Consider the following 17,656-nt stretch of genomic DNA (forward strand, 5'->3'; position numbering starts at 1 on the left):
TTCTATGATAAATATCCACAAATTCCTGGTTTTTTGATGAATTTCATCATAAAATACACTTTTTGTGATAAAACTATTAAAAAACCAAGTATGAACATTTTTAGTGGGGTTTTCTTGAGTTTTAACTAACAAAATAGGCTGTTTTTAGCATTTTCATAGGGGTTCCAAACATTCGCGGGTTCTAACTATTCACGGGGGGGTCTGGTACGCATCCCCCGCGAATACGGGGGGACCACTGTATCTACTTCCTTCCGTAAACCCTAGTGATGAACAGGAATTCTGTCTCTTCGGATTTATGAGGAATTCACTAAGTTTTAAAGAATTCCTGGATTAACTTCCTTCCTTAAGGATATATATACTCTTTCTATCGTTCTATTAACGAAAAGAACGAAGATAGTAGAGTATCTGATGTATGAGAATACGATACGGTCAAATCATAAACACATACCGTAGTTACTTCTTTGCTGTGCAACTCATTTACCAGTATCCTTCTACGACTTTCCTAGGAAGGACTACGCTTAAAGGGATTGTTAAGACAACACCTACTTAGCTTCTAGATTTATCGAAGTCTTGTTTCGCTTAAATATGCTTTAATAAGAACTTCCTGAAGTTCAATAATAATTTTATAAGATTCCTTTATTAAATGGAGTAGCTGGCAACTCTGAAAGAGTAAGGCCAGATGGCTAATGGAGACTGCTTTCGCTTGAGAGCCTGAGACCAACGCAGTACCATGTAGGTGTCGGTCATGAGCGGTCGGGTTCATCTCTCTCTCCTGCGGGATGGAATAACTATCCGTATCTCTCCCCTACAATCGTGGTCTTAGCCTCGGATTGATGGGATAGTTAAGCTAACATAAATAAATATGTATGCCTTTTGCTAAGAAGCTTTCAATAAGAGAGATATTACAACCTTTCAATGCTGTTTACGTAGGTAACATTATTAAAGGATTCTATCGCAGCAGAACATTATATATTATAAATGCTCTCAGGCTTACGAAAGCATGGCTTATTAGAGTACCTGCTCAGAAGAAGATGGATGAGTCGAATGGGAAACATTCTCTTTGTGGCAGAAACTTGTTTCCTGAATGGACTATACTACGTATATAAAGTTTTTTCTACTAAGAACGGAATTAACATGTGAAAGGATGTCGGGTACCATAAAGGCACAGGTGTTCTGGCACATAACCTAAAAAGAATTAGAAGGAAGCGCCAGCCTGGCGCAATGCGCCAGAAGTGCCAGACTGGCGCAAGTTGCGCCAGCCTGGCACAAAGCGCTAGAAGCGCCAACCTGGCGCAATGCCTGCGCCAGAAGCGCCAGCCTGGTGCAGTGAGCCAAAAGCACCATCCAAGATTTTCTCGTTTTAGCGAGTTATTAACCTAAGAGTCCAGTAGCCTCTCGGACACCAGGCTCGGTAACGGCAAGATTCGTTCCTGATTTCGTTACCCATTTAATCGCTTAGGCCAATTCCACGACTCTCATATCGCAAAGAGCATCGAGAATCTCTTTTTTCGATCCATGTTCGCGTTAACAAAGAGAACCTTCTCGATCGACGATAATAACTGTTAACATGTCTAACATTTATTGGAAAGAGTTGTGAGAACCTGCGGAAAGTCTTCTTCATAGATCTCTTAGCAAGGTAGAAGACGAACAGGCTTCCTATAGACTGCTTCCTTTTCCTTGAACTAAGAGAGGTAGCAATATACGCCATCTCTATTTTTTTTAGAAAGGGGAATAAACTTTAGTCTTTTTTCCCCTAAATATAAATTCTTTGCAGAATTTAAGATAAAGGGCATCAAAGAAAGAGAGGATAATACTTTATGCCTCATTTTGGCCTTAGAAAGGTTGGATTCACAGAGGTCACATTCTTCTCACAACATGTTTTGGAAGTTTTTTCCAAGAGAGAGTGGATATTCTATCAGCATCTATTATAAATGGACCTTAACAACCTCTCCACTCTGAGTCTGTCTGCGTGCAGACTGACCAGAAGTGGACATGAATGAGAGGATTTTTTAAGGTAAATGACAATAGTCATGGCCAAGACATAGAATTGCTGCAGATCGTGCTAGAGGGAATGAGGAAGCTCCTCTTCCGACCTCTGTGAACCACATAGCGGGTTTTTTCATTCCCTTTCAGAGGGAAGAATCACCTTTGTATATGTCTGCTATCAAAGAATGCAGTAAAAGGCTATACTCTGTCTCTACAAAGGGAATTGGAGATAGCAGAGGCTTAAGATCTTCGGGATCTTATATGATACCTCAATATGACAAGAGTAGGATATCATGTACTTCTAATGGGATCTTTTTTGTGGCCACAGATTCCATGTTCCGACAAGATGGAACTGCTCCTCATCAAACTTCTTTGAGAAATTTTTATGAGGGAATTCTTTGTTTCTCTTGGTCCTAAACGACCGAGAAGACAAGTGAATTTTTTTTTTTGAGCATTGGAATCTCGCATCAGATTCTATGGAGACTAGGCAATGGGTTCTTGTCAGCATAGTATGTCTGGCAAAAGAACTAAAACCCCCTATTCCTGATTCAATGTTTTCAGATAGAGGTTTCGTTGTCCAGGCAGGGTACTTACGTTTTCATCTACAGTAGAATGGTTAAAACGTTTGCCTACAGAGTCTTTGGAATGCGATGACGGCTCGAAATGCTTCCCAGAAGGTGTTCAGAGGGATACATTAAAGAGCTAGAAATCAGGAGTCCCCCCAATTTCAGCTCGGAGTCTCCTTCGACTTCCAGGCTTCTTCCCTTCCTTCGGACAAGGATAAGGAAGATTCTGCAACGAGAAACCCCTTCAACAGGTAAGAAGAGATCTCGTGAGCAAGGGAAGTACTCATGAAGGATCCTCCTTGGAGGAAGACTTATCTCTCGTACTGTTAGATATCCTATCGTATACTGGATGTAGCTGACTACAATCACCTCCACCCCTTGCCGAGAGGCCAAAGCTCAAAGTGGAAGAATTTCTTCCACCCTTCTCCAGTCTTGTGATTTACTATTGTGGATGTTCAAGACTTTCGGACAATGTAGCGCCAACCAGGAGCTTATGCCAAAACAGCGTAAAAAAACGCCAGAGGCAGACAGCCCCAAGAACACGTCATGTCTGATGAGGAGAAAGACCGGGGCTACAACCTGACACAGATGCGCTAGATGCGAACATATCGGACAGATAAGAGTGTCCGATGTGGACATTGCCAGACATCCTCGAGACTCTACCAAGCTCGAAGCTCCGGCAAGTGGGGAGGAGCCAACCAGGGCGCGGAGGCGCCAGGGCCAGGCGCGAGGCGCCAGGCAGGCGCGAGGCGCCAGGCAGGAGCGAGGCGCCAGGCAGGCGCGAGGTACCAGCCAGCCGGGAAGCTCCAGGCAGGCGCAAGGCGCCAGGCAGGCACAAAGCGCCAACCTGGCGCGAGGCGCCAGCCAGGCGCGAGGCGCCAGCCAGGCTCTAGGCGCGAATCTCCAGCTAAGGCGTGAGGCGTCAACCAGTCAAGCGAAATGTACCAGACAAGCGCTAGGCTCCAACCAAGAGCGAAGCACCAGCCAGGCGCGAGGTTCCTGCCAGGCTTCAGGCTTCAGACGGGAGAGATCCATTTCAAGAAAGCCCTGGTCTTCTTTGAAACATGGAGATCTAAGCACTTCATAAGTGACTTGATTCCTTCAAACAGCTGAGAATTAAAAGCGCAGGAAGTGCGCGCTTTTGCAAATTCTTGTTCTTTACATAACAATATGTCATATAAGACATATAAGGATGTCAAGTTAACCTACGAGAGATCCTTCTCTTTGGTTTATACGTTTCTGCGGATACGTTACTGGGATAAGGAGCCGACACTGATCCTTAACTTTGAGTTAGTGAAATGATTGGCGTTTTTGAAAAGGGTGTGGGGGATAACTCAGGGAAAATGTTATTGGCGTTTTTTTGAAAGGATGTGGGGATAACTCTTTTCAATTTGAGCGCGAAACCCTCGTGTTAGGATCAGGTGATCGGGATCGGTGTTGCGCTCCTTAGTTATGCCAAATAGGCATAGGTGTATTGTCATATAAGTGGATTAGCACCCATTGACAAGTACCTTTTAGGCTCTGCCGAGTGAGTGGCTAAGACCCCATCGGCAGACCCACAAGACTCTTGGCCACAGATCACATATATCGCTAAAGTGTTTCTTGAGGTGATGCAGACTCCTTGGCAGCAGCCATATGAAGTCTACCACCTATCAGATAGGAACCAAGGTTTATTTATACCTACAACATATGTTGTTTACCTGTCTATTCCATGTTAGCTGTCTCTTACCCTCCACCAAAGGGTGGGGTCAATCAGCTATGTATATATCTGACAGGTAACTTGATTGTATGAAAATGATATGTTATGATACAATAAAGTTTCATACATACTTACCTGGCAGATATATACGATAATGGCCCACCCAGCCTCCCCGCAGGAGACAGGTGGAAGAGAGAAAATATGATAGAAAACAGGAATGGTTCCTAATCCTGCCACCCAGGGCAGGACGGTAGATCACCTGACCTACCTGCAGTGTGTGCCGCGAAATTTGAATTTCTGTCGGGGACGACGGAGTCTTAGCTATGTATATATCTGCCAGGTAAGTATGTATGAAATTATTGTATCATAACAATATCATTTTTACCATTATTGGCTTCAAACTGTGTAAATGGATAAAAAGCGAGGATTCAGTCAAGTGTGTTGTCAGTGTTTTCCCAATTCACCACACGTATTGTATCTCACAATATTGTTAACAAGCTTTAGTCAGTTAATAAGCTTGAGTGACTCGGCCAACTGTTGTTGAAGGGATACTCTTAAATACAAATGCTTACAGTACAGTATATCAGGGTATTGAGGATATAAATTAAAAGAAAAATGTCAAATTACCTAAAAAGAATTGCTAATTTAATAAACTCAACAAGACCTCTTGCATTATTGAAATAAGGTGTTAATATTTGATAGTACTGGAAATTTAAACTTCCTTGTAATGACAATTTTTTGTTTGTTTGTAAATGTTAATCTTAATACTAGCATATTTGGAAATGAGAAGATAACATCTTTCAGTGTGGATGAGCATGACAAACAAAACTTAGGGAATTATGAAATGGGTCACTCTGATACATATACAGCAGTTACAAAATTGGGAAAAATTCAGTTTGTAGTAGGATATTTTACATATATTTTCATTCCTTGCAGGCAAACAAATATGAACGATGCAAAGACTCTCCAACGTTTAAAGATTTAGATTTTATGGAGCATCATCCAGAGGGTATTTTTGTTGGAGGCAGAAACATATAAAGGCTCTTATTACAACAATCACTAGAGTTGTGGGTAAGCAGGTCTTTTAGTTATAGTGATAACTACATTAGCGAGATAATTTGAAATCATCATGAATATTCTTGCACTGGCTTATCACTTTATGGAGCTGGATTTATAAAATGTGATCTTTCCTTATCCCTGTTTGTGTCCTCTTCCTGGGTCAAGGTTGTCATTTAATTCAAGTTAAGTCACATGTTTTGGAATTAGTACCAGCACTATGTAAGGTATATTTTTATACAGTCAACCTTGCGAAGTGTACCACAAGCCCCGCAAATAGCTAAAGTCCGTGAATACTTGGAACCCGTTTAAAAAATACATTTAACTGCCTATTTTGATAGTTCAAACACCAAAAAATCCCTCTAAAAATGCTTATTCTAGAGTATTTTAATAGCTTTATCATAAAAAATGCATTTAGTCATGAAAATATGAAAGTACAATAATTAGTGAATGCATATTCTTATGAAAATTACTGGGGAATATGCAATTTTTCTGCAAATAGTGTGCATGTATGTTCCTTAGAAAAATTTGCAAATAGTTAGTCCGTGAATCTGGAACCATGAATAGGCTGGGTTGACTATATTAAAAAACAGACCTCTCAGGATAGTGAATGTGGGTTAAAATAAAATAAATATTTACAATAATGTATTCTATTTGTCTCCATTGTACAAGGAATTTCTGAAGTGAATAGTTTTGTTTTTGTTTTTGTTAATCAGGAAAAATAAAACTTTTAAGATTTGTTTAATTTTGCATGTTTCTGTTCCAGGTTTTAGCATCCTTCAAAATCATGGATTACTCACTTTTAGTGGTATCCATAACCTTGATTTGGCGGCCAAAACAAAAGGCAGTAAGTTGAACTGGGCACCCTTCTCAGATAGTTAATATTAGAATGTAGCTTTGTCCAATAATACAGTATAAAAAATGAGTAAAATTATAAAATTATTTGAATTTAAGATTAAAATTGTAAATAGTCATTCAGATAATTCAGTCATTTTAAATGTAAATTTTATCCACAGTGCTTCATTGAATAATATAAATGATTTAAGTGTTTTACAGTTCTTTAAGTACTCATCATACTTGATTAGAATTAGTAGATTTGACATATTTTGGATTTGACTGTGGAACAGTCTCCCTGAGGATGGTACGTAGTTGGAACTTCAAAAGTTCAAGCAAAGATGCAGCACATTTACCGTAAACAATTCTCCATTGTATTTTTAATAATTTATATTGTTGTCTATTTATAATGCTTGTTTTACTACAAAAACCTGGTATCTCTTTCTTTTCTATATTACCCATTTACCCTTCTCCAGTTACAACATTTAACAATGAAACGCCAGGAAATTCTTTGGAAGCTTGAATTTTCAAGTCAGTGGTTCCTGTGGGCTTGTTTCATATGAATAGGATTCATGTTCTGAACTATAGTAATAATCTAATAATTGTGGGGTTGATAGGACATACATAAAACCTCTCTTTTTCTGTTGATAATCATATCTGATATTCTGGAATAAATAAAACAGCAGGACAAGGAGAAAAAACTGAATGGTGGTGACGGTGGAGCAGATGAAGGAGGCAGTAGTGGTGCAGAAGGCCTCATTCGTTCCAGATCCATTAACAGACACAAGCTAGTGGACATTCAACAGCAATGGAGTCTATACAGGCCGATTCCGATTCGATGACGAGGAAGATCATGTTCCGTAAGTATTGCTTTTATTTACAGATTTTTCCTTAGCAGGTGTTGCTTTTCAGTTATTGCACTGATGTGTTTGTAAGGTTGCTCATGATGTGTAGATCTACAATTATCACACTAGTATACAGTGGACCCCCCATTTTCACATTCTCCAGATTCGCGGACTCACACATTCGCAAATTTCTTTATCTTCGGAAAACATTACCCCCATTATTCGCGGAAAATTCACCTATTCGCGGTATTTTCTATGAGAAATATCCAGAATCTTTTTTTTTATCAATTTCATCATAAAATGCAATTTTTATGATAAAACTATTCAAAAACCAAGTACAGTGGTACCTCAACATACGAAAGGCTCAACTTACGAAAAACTCGAGATACGAAAGCAAATACGAAAAATTTTACGGCTCTGCATACGAAAATTGCTCAAGTTACGAAAGGTTGTTGCTGTAAAGTCCCGAAATCGCCCGGACCACCGAGAACAATTTTAAAACTCCCGCGCCGCCAACTGAGTAAACTCGCCACCATCCTCCCGCTACTCCCATTTGGTTCCTGATGCTAGTCACCCCATAAGGTCCTGCTCTCCTATTGGTCAGCATCTACCCCTTGTGCTTTAAGTATTCTATGGTAAAAGGATGCTGTAAATTGACACTTATTCATGCAATACATTTAATTAAAAAAAAAGCATTAGGTAAAGATAGAATAAAGAATAGAAATATTATACTGTTTGGTAGTTTCAGTAGTTGAAGAGAGATAATGAAAATTTATGGCTAACTGTGTACTAGGAAAAGTGATTGCTTGGCGATCGTTCGATACTCATAAGTGCTGGATGTAAACAGAAGTTTGGAAGCTTTTTTTTTTTTTTTCTTTTTTTGTTTTTTTTTATTATAATTAATGGTTACTTAATAATTATTTGAAATGAGTACATGCAATACATTTAATAAAAAATTGTGAATTAGATATTCAGAAAAATATAAAGAAATCGGACTACTATCATCCGAAGCCAACAAATACGTATTTTTAGAATTCTTCTTCTGTTTTAATATTACGTTATGTATATGTTTCATTATAGCTGTCAGTAACTCGGTGTCTCCATTAGGTAAAGATAGAATAAAGAATAGAAATGAATGGTTATTATACTGTTTGGTAGTTTCATTAGTTGAAGAGAGATACTAATGAAAATTTATGGCTTACTGTGTCCTAGGAAAAGTGAGTTGCTTGGCGTTCGTTCGGTACTCGTAAGAGCTGATGTAAACAAACGGTTGGAAGGTTTTTTTTTGTTTGTTTGGGTATTATAGTTAATGATTAATTAATAATTATTTGAAATGAGTATATACTGATTACGTATTTACACATTTTATTGGCATATTCTAAGCTTTTAGCTTGTTAGGTTTAGATGTCAGAATCATAGACTAGGCTACAGTAGCAACCGCTAACATAGGCCAGGCTTATGCTAAGGGACATATACTAAAGTCCTAATATATGCAGTAAAAAAATGGGGTTGAACATACATGCAGTTGAATATTACTCAAGTATGTAAAGTATTTTGCCTTTTTGGAGTCCTATTTCTTCCGTCGGATCGGCGTCGTAACCCTAGAACATGTGTTTTAGGCCTGGAAATATAATTTACTGGGGTGTTTTGTAGGGCTTGGAACAGATTAGGCATTTTACATGTAAACTGTGGTTCAAGATACGAAAAACTCATAATACGAAGGCCGCCTCGGAACAGATTAATTTTGTATCTCGAGGTACCACTGTACTATACAAATTTTTAGTGGGATTTTCTTAAGTTTTAACTAACAAAATAAGCTGTTTTCAGCATTTTTATAGGGATTCCAACTATTCGCGGATCCTAGGTATTCGTGGCGGGGGCCTGGTACATATCCCCCGCGAACACTGGGGTGACCACTGTAGTTTCTTTTCAGCACGCAATTGTATAATTTAAAAAAAAATGTCAGTATTGATAGTAGTATCATTTTTTCTAGGACCAACAGTCTATAATAATGTTAGTAATGTAATGAGGCAAAATGTTGGAATGATGTGAAACTATCACCCAATTTTGATTCTTGATTATTGTAGGTTGAATTTTATTTTGCTAGTGAAATTAGATATCCGGCACAAAATTGTTTCCTTTACTGTATTTTAGGTGTGAATATAGTGTCTCTAAAGGTGTGATTAGAAAAGGGATTTTGACGAAGGAAAAATCTATTTCTGGGTGATTGGCTCGTGTCGCCCTATGAAAGGATCCTTAATATCATTCTTTCTAGGTAAAATTAATCTAAAATTACCAGAGAAAAACAAAATTAAGAAAATGTCAGTAAAACTGACTCGCTCACTCTTAAAAAGAAGTGTCGGTATGGTAATAGGGGCGAGTGGGAATCACTACCACGAGACATTCACCAATTAGAACTTCCAATCAGAATCCCCTTAAGAGAGAGCTGATACCAACGGGCGATGCAGCCGTTACTACTACTACTAGAGGACGCCACGGACAGCAGCGCCCCTAGCGGACATCCTTAATCTAAAAACATCTTGTCCTGCATGGGGGGGAAAACAACATAGGGTGGGTTTCATAGGGCGACACGAGCCAATCACCCAGAAATAGATTTTCCTTCGTCAAAATCCCATTTTCTGGGATCAGCTCGTGTCGGCCTATGAAAGAGACCAGAGAAACAGAAGATGGGAAAAAGGGAACAAAAAATGAAAATCAGTTGTATGATGGATATAATATAAGTAAATCAATTACAGCATACAAACTAAGTACTTAAACTAACTTATCCTAAACAGTAATATAACAGAACGTTAGTAATTAAAGTACTTGAAATACAGTAACCACAGTAAAATACAATGATGCAGTGTAATATAAACAAAAGGGATTTACTTGAAAATTATTTACAAAATATACAAACACATTGTGTCCTACCCCCCTAGCATAAAAATAAGGGTAGGTACACTGAAGTACACCATCAGTACAAGTGTGGATGTCCCTAGCAAAAAAATAAGGGACAATCCACTATTATGATTCAGCGGCTAAGGCTAGGATATACGAGTAGCATGGCGATAGGGTGAGGCATGTTGGATGATGTAGGTAGAAAGGAGACCTGGATCTGTACTACGACTACTATACAGTATCAGGAGAAACAATGTTTCCCGCTGCTACTGCTGAAAACTTTAAAGATTCCAAGGACTTTAGATAATGACGTTTAAAGACTGTCGGGGATCTCCATCCAGTATACTTTTTAAGATCCTCAAAGTTCATATGTTGAAAGTAATTAATTGAGGTGGCTACTCCCCTGATATCATGTGCTTTTGGAATGAATCAGGGTTGGCTTGTTTAATGAAGTAAAGGATTTGTTGCCTAATACCTTTTACTGACAAAGTACCACCTTTTTCTCTCATGAAGAGAGCACCTGAGGATCTTGAGGAAGTACGAGATAGAAAGGCTCTTAGAGTTGATACTGGGCAGAGAGAAGGATCCTGGGGAAGTGGGATAACTTTCCAAGGGGCCCACCTTGCAAGAGGATCCTCATTTTGGCTAAAAGCTACGATCCGGAGAAGTAGAACTTCTCCTGATGGGAGGAATTCCACATGACCGCATCCCTGGATAGAGCCGACAGTTCTGAAATTCTAGCTCCTGAAGCTAGACTTAATAAGAATAATGTCTTTCTCAGGAGCATATGAATGTACAAGACGAGTTGTCAGTATCTGAAGCTAGTTTGAGGACATCATTTAAGAACCATGAAACAGCAGTAGGCCTTTGAGAAGGTCTAAGTCTAGCACAGGCTTTAGGGATAGACGTGAAATAAGATTCAGTCAGATCTATCTGAAAACCTACTTGAAAGATCTTCTTCAAAGCCGATTTATGAGTGGTAATAGTGCTAGCTGCTAAAACCTTTTTCAAACAACGGATCTGAAAAAGGATATAGCTAGATTAACTGTCATGGTTGTAGTGTTTGATTCTTTCAGGAAAGATGCTAATTTTTTAACAGCTGAGTCATATTGTCTAATGGTTGACTCTCTCTTATCTGATTCTAGGAAGAGAATATTCTGTGGATCAATATTAGCATCTTTATTAGCCGCAAACTTCATGAAGTCCATAAAGTTAGGGTCTGGAGAATTCCTGAGGAAGCGAACACAGTCCTCATTTGTACTGATTGTGATAGCTTGGATTGGGGATCCGTTGAGGTCGGAGGCCCAATTCCAGAAGAAGAGGATACCAGTTGCTCTTGGGCCAGTCCGGTGCAATCAGAGCTACTATCCCTTTGAAAGACCTTAGTTTGCTTAGGACTTTCAAGAGGAGATTCACTGAGGAAAAACATAAATTCTTCTCCACTGATTCCAATCCAACGACAGGGCCGTCCGTGGCATAAGCCAGAGGGTCCAGGTTGGGGGCCACATCGCAAGGGAGCTTGTGGTTCGCTTGTGAGGCGAAGAGATCCACTTGGAGACCTGGGACTCTCAGGCTTATCCACTGGAATGACCCGTCGTCTAGAGACCATTCTGATTCCAGAGGAACTGACCGGGACAGAGCGTCTGCTATCACATTTCTTACCCTGCCAGGTGAGTGGCAGACATGCCATTTGTGTTTGTTTGCTAGGGCAAAGATGGCTATCATGACATGATTCACATGCTTGGATTTGGACCTCCTCTGTTGATGCAATGAACTACCACTGCACTGTCCAAAACTAGCCTTAGATGGAGACTTCTTCGTCGGGGGAAGCAGTCTCTTCAAGGTAAGAAATACTGCCATTGCTTCCAGAAACGTTTATGTGGAGCTGGCGAAATTGAACTGACCAAGTCCCCTGAACCTGTTTGAACTGAGAGTATCCCCCCCACCCGGACAGGGAGGCATCCGCCTGTGAATGGTTAACACTGGAAGGGGATATTGAAGGGGTACCTTCTTGGCTAAGTTCTTACTTTTGACCATGGACGGAGTTGATTGCGGAGGATCTGTGGGATTACTGACAACTTGTCTCGAGATTTGGTGTTGCTCTCGAACGCCAAATTTGATTTAAATCTTTTAGCTTGCTTTCAGGAGGATATCTGTTACCGAAGCAAACTGAAGGGACCCTAGGATTCTCTCCTGGTTTTCTCCTTGATGTTGTTTGCATTTGAGAAATGCCTGACAGATTTTGCTATTTCCCTCCGTTTGGCCACTGGAATTGACAGATTGTGGGAAGACAAATCCCATTGGATTCCCAGCCACTGAAAACGAGACTCCGGGTAAGTCTGGATTTCGTTTTGTTTATCTGGAACCCCAGATGTTCAGAAAGTGAAACTACCTTTTTGGTGGCTTTGAGACATTCCTTCGACGGTTGGTGCCCAGATCAACCAATCGTCGAGGTATGCTGCTACCATGATTCCCTGAGTTCTCAATTGCTGTACAAACCACTTCTGCTATTTTCGTGAATACCCTGGGGGCTACATTCAGACCGAAGGGCATCACTTTGAATGAGAATGTCTGATTTCCTAGCCTGAATCCTAGGAATGGGGCGGAAGTGCCTGGCTATAGGGATATGATAGTATGCGTCTGTAAGATCGATGGAGCATGTGCGGCTCCACGCGGAAGTAAGGTCCTTACTTGCAAAGAGAGGGTAAGCATCTTGAACTTGTCGCAACGAATGAAAGAGTTTAGCTTTGACAAGTCTAAGATTACCCTTCTTTTTGTTGAGCCTTTCTTTGGCACGCTGAATAAGCGACCTTGAAATTTTAGATGCTGACTCTCGCAATAGCTCCTTTCTGAAGGAGTTCCTCCGCGTAATCTGTCAATTCCTCTGATGGTATTTGGTGGAATGATTTGATTGGAGGCGGATCTTTGATCCAACTCCAACCCAATCCTTTGGACACTATGCTCTGTGCCCAATTGCTGAACCCCCACCTGTGGCGGAAGAGGAACAGCCTCCCTCCTACCTGGGGAGCCTCATTGTTGATGGGCGGGTTGACCACCACGCCCTCCTCTGAACTGCCTGCTCCTTGTCGCTTCCTGCGCCACGCTGGCGAAAGTAACCTCTCGCCCTACCTCTCGGTTGTTTGTAGCCTTGAGCCTCATATGTAGGGTGAAGGCCGGCGAGATTGCGTAGGAGGTCGACGGCTGTGATTGAGGAGACAACAGGAGGATGGGCTGGTTCTGTTTGTTTCGAACTAGCAGGTTGTCCCTGTGGGTAACCGGGACGGCCTGCACAAATTGCTGCTGTTGCTGGTGTCTGATACGGCTGGAACCTCTTACCAGCCTTCTTTTGTTTCTTACCAGCAGCAGGTGGGGACGGATTCTTGTTTCCTTTCCTCCCTTTGACGAAATTACCCCACCTAGCTCTAAGGCTCTGGGTTTGAGCCTAGCAGCCTCGTGGTGCACTTCATTAACAGCGGACTCTGGGAAGAGATCCGCTCCCCACATGCTAGAAGCCAAGAGTCTATTAGGCTCGTGCCTAATAGTGCACTCCTGCAGAACGTGCTTTCGGCAATTCCTCCTAGCTTGGAAGAAGTCGAAAGCATCTGTTAGGACCGTCTGAAACTGGATTTTGCCAAGATCTTAAACAGCGGTTCCGTCGCATATGAGAGAGCAGCCATTTCCGTTATTATAAGAGAATTGAGGGACCTGCCAAACCTGGTTCGCGCGTCGAACTCTGCCTGAATCAGGGAATCAGGCAGCCTTGGCAGCTTCTCGCCGAACTGGTCCATGGCGCAGTCCGGTTTGAGCTACCAAGCGTGAACGTAGCTGGCAAGTTCTCCCACAATTCTCCGAAAGCCGGGAAGAGCGGAGAAGTAGACTCCGCCTCTCTTAACTGTGGCATGGGCTCGTCCTTGAGGACTGCCTGAAGGGTCTTCTCTACTATTTTTCGTGGCGAACGGAAGAGAAGAACCTCCTCTTCCGTCGCGAAAATAGTAAAAGGACTCTTATAGGCCTGGAGCTTAGTGTTCGTGCACTCCCAGTCCTCAAGGCAGTGAACCCATTCCCGCTGGGAATGATCCCTACTGTATAGAACAGACTCCCTAGAGATCTTGTCTTCCCTAGTAAGAGCCGTAACAGTCAGCCTAGCATAACCGATGAAAGGCTGCGTCAGACCGGAGGGTAAAACTCGAAGTCCTCAATCCTCCGAGTTCCACACTCCGGGATAGAGATCATCCCATCCTTAAAAGGAGCGTAGGCAGCTACTCTCCATGGATTCTCCATGGAGAAAGCTGGCAGAGAGTCGTATGGCGGGAGCTGGAGAATGCCAGTGCTTGGCACTGGGGAGACTGGAAGAGGGACCTGAGAGAGCCCAGCTACTCGGTCCTCATTCTCTCTAACCCTGTTAGAAAGATCTTGTATGGACTGGCCTGATTGAGACAGAGTGCTCGACAGTTGTGCGAACATCTGCTCAAATCTCGTCCCCAGGGCGGAGACTTGCGAGCCAACCAACTCTTCCCCACCTGTTGCATCACCACTGCTGAGAAGGCAGTGGGATCAAAGGTGCTAGGTCCTGCTCCTCCCACCGGCGTTGCCGGAGTGGAAGCGGTGGAGGCAGGAGAAGGCATTGGCTCGGCGGGAGCGCGAGCCTTCTCCTTAGAAGCCTTGCTTCTAGAGCTCTTCGAGTGAGAAGAACTCGGCTTGGCTTTCACCGCGTCGGCGTAGGAAGTCGAAGACTTCCTAGCCGAAGAAGACGAAGACGACTTCCTAGAAGTTGTCTTAGATAGAGTCTTCGGTTCTCTCTGTCCCTTCACCTTTGGGGGTACAGAGAGAGCGGGAGAGCGGGTAGGGATCTCAGATCCCACAAAGGCCTTGGAAAGAAGCGCTCGAGGAAGGGACAGGAGAAGATCCAGGAGCACCCAAGGAAAGACCTTGGGCGCCCGACACACCTACCTCAACCAACAAATCCTCTGCCCCTACCGCCATGGGCTCGATGTTTAGGTCCAGGGCAGCGACGTCCGGGACCGACTCCTGGGAAGCTACGACCCCAAAAGATTACTGGAGATCTTGCTGGATGGAGGCTATTAGAGGGGCTGCGGACAAGGGGTCAACATACCCAGTTGACTTGCCCGCAGGGAAGATCTGGACGGCCAGCTTCTTGTCCAGGATGTACGGCTGGCCTTTGGCGGCGTTCTTCCCGAAGCCGCCCACCCACGCTTTCAGGGTAGCGAGGGCGACCTCCCTCACACCAGTAGCCTGAAAGAAAGGGCGAGATGAGCTTCTAATGGCGGAACGGGGTTAACAAACTTATGACTAAGAGTTGTTAGTAAAATGAAAAGGAAGCCTATAATGGACTTACCCCCTACTCCCAGCTGACCGACTAGGTCGTAGCAGATGGCGCAGGCTTCTGGGTGCCAGACGATCATCTCGTTGAATGATGTGGCACAAGGGGCGTGAGACCTGCACTCATCGTGGCCGCAGGGGTCGTACACGTCGCGTTGCACGCCCCGGGACCTGACAGTTGGTAGCCTGTAAGTGGAAAGATACATGAGTATCAGGAAAACACTTACAGCCTAACAGTTGCTCCGCTGGTGCCGGAGCGATAAAGTTAGATTAAACCAGAGCCCCGCCATAATACGTGTGGTAACAAGGTTGGTTGGGTGTCCTAGGTTATAGCTCCGCTGATGGCGGGGACACAAAAAGAAACCAACCAGGAGGGGTGGTAAATGGAAACCACGACGGAAAATGGCGGGGATGGTAGATATATATAAATAATAAAATTAAACAATTCATCGTAAAATTAGGGTATATCCTTAAAATAACAATAATAACAAACCTTTCTCCACCCGTCTACTAGAAGAGTGCCCGGGTAAGAATGATCAAAGCTGCCCAAAGCTCCCTTCCGTAGCGGGGAGAGCATGTAAGGATATAGTAGGCAAGCAACCGACCACTAGTAGAGCCCACCCGCCCGCTGGCGGAGCCAGTAATCTATAACCAAAGGTGCCCCGGCTGCGACGGAAGGCTCCTTTCGTTATAGCGAGGGAAGGTGGCTGAGCAACTGGGGAGGGGGGGGAGGAAGGTCTCGTCGTAACACGGCGGGAGAGAGAGAGGGGGGGGGGGATGGCCTACTCCTCCCCGCCTCACCGACTACCCGCTCGGAGACCCGGTACTCATGAGTGGTCGCCCTATACCCCCCGCTGAGAGGAACCCCTGGCCACCTCAGAGAGGGAGAGAGAAGGCGACTGAGGTTGTCATGACAACCAAGGGGTCCCCAGCACCTCCCTATACCAGGTAGGGAGGGCAGGGGCAGGGTAAGGTGCGATGGAACACGTGACGCAAGTGGCCTAGGCCGCGAGCAACACAACCGTGGAGGCCACGTGAACCAGGCTGTACCAATCACAAGGAACATGCACCTATGCTAGCCTAACACCCTAAAATATAATAGATATCATCGAAAAGATGGAAAAGACACTTTTAGTAAAAGAGAAAGAAGCCCAGGAGGAGGCAGACTGTTCCAAGAAACAGAAGCCTACTCGGAGCCAGCGATAGCCGATGAAGAGCAAGAGCCGGGATGCTGGGCAGGAATAATAATGCCCTAAATAACCAAAAAAAGTATATCTTAGTTTTACCAGACCACTGAGCTGATTAACAGCTCTCCTAGGCTGGCCCGAAGGATTAGATATTTTTACGTGGCTAGGAACCAATTGGTTACCATAGCAACGGGACCTACAGCTTATTGTGGGATCCGAACCACACTATATCGAGAATTGACTTCTATCACCAGAAATAAATTTCTCTGATTCCGCGTTGACCGAGCCGGGAATCGAACCTGGGACCACCGGATTGGCAGCCCAGCTCGAAAACCACTCGTCAGCGTGGAACTCCTAAATACCAAACTAAGAGAAATGGCTAGGGGGGCTAAACTAGCTAAAACTCGATGTAAAAGACAATGAACGTAATATAGTAAGCCCATAAGTATAAGAAGTCCCAGTATGGAGGACCGGGAATTCTTAACGAGGCAGCATGGCGCCACCACGAGACAACCGGGAAACCGTATATGACCTATTAGAAGGAAAATACTGGTACCCGGAAGATAAAAATGCAGTAGAACATTACTTATGAGTTACTTAACTTAGCCGTTGCAATTGCAGAGCGTTCCATGGTGAAGAATAGGATAAATCCCGAAATAAGCACAGCACAGAAAAATAATGCGTCTTGACGCTAGTGCTAATGATTAAGGATGACCGCTAGGGGCGCTGCTGTCCGTGGCGTCCTCTAGTAGTAGTAGTAACGGCTGCATCGCCCGTTGGTATCAGCTCTCTCTTAAGGGGATTCTGATTGGAAGTTCTAATTGGTGAATGTCTCGTGGTAGTGATTCCCACTCGCCCCTATTACCATACCGACACTTCTTTTTAAGAGTGAGCGTCAGTTTTACTGACATTTTCTTAATTTTGTTTTTCTCTGGTAATTTTAGATTAATTTTACCTAGAAAGAATGATATTAAGGATCCTTTCATAGGCCGACACGAGCTGAGCCCAGAAAGTCTTTTATAGGTTGATTTATAATTTTTTTTCTTTTTTAACAGGCCTGGTGGCATTCCTGCAAGAAATGCAAAAGGGGAAAGATTGTTGCTATTCCTAGGTATTATAGATATTCTTCAGAGTTATAGGCTGAAGAAGAAATTGGAACACACTTTTAAATCTATGATCCATGACGGGGTGAGTGTTATCCACAGTTACAGTTACAAGTTTTTTCCGACAGTAACATATGTAATA

The 17,656-nt window shown here is 43.1% G+C and overlaps 1 protein-coding gene across 1 annotated transcript in view; it reads left to right on the plus strand.

Annotated features, from left to right (window-relative positions):
• Positions 1-17,656, plus strand: part of LOC135215473 (phosphatidylinositol 4-phosphate 5-kinase type-1 beta-like) — a 555,040-nt gene that overhangs the window by 288,200 nt on the left and 249,184 nt on the right. Inside the window, 6 exon segments of the mRNA XM_064250216.1 lie at positions 5,188-5,322; positions 6,074-6,154; positions 6,825-6,933; positions 6,936-6,977; positions 6,980-7,001; positions 17,467-17,599. Of these exon segments, the coding sequence (XP_064106286.1) occupies positions 5,188-5,322; positions 6,074-6,154; positions 6,825-6,933; positions 6,936-6,977; positions 6,980-7,001; positions 17,467-17,599 (522 nt within the window).

The sequence above is a fragment of the Macrobrachium nipponense genome, chromosome 5 (assembly GCF_015104395.2).
Source record: "Macrobrachium nipponense isolate FS-2020 chromosome 5, ASM1510439v2, whole genome shotgun sequence".
Taxonomy (NCBI): Eukaryota; Metazoa; Arthropoda; class Malacostraca; order Decapoda; family Palaemonidae; genus Macrobrachium; species Macrobrachium nipponense.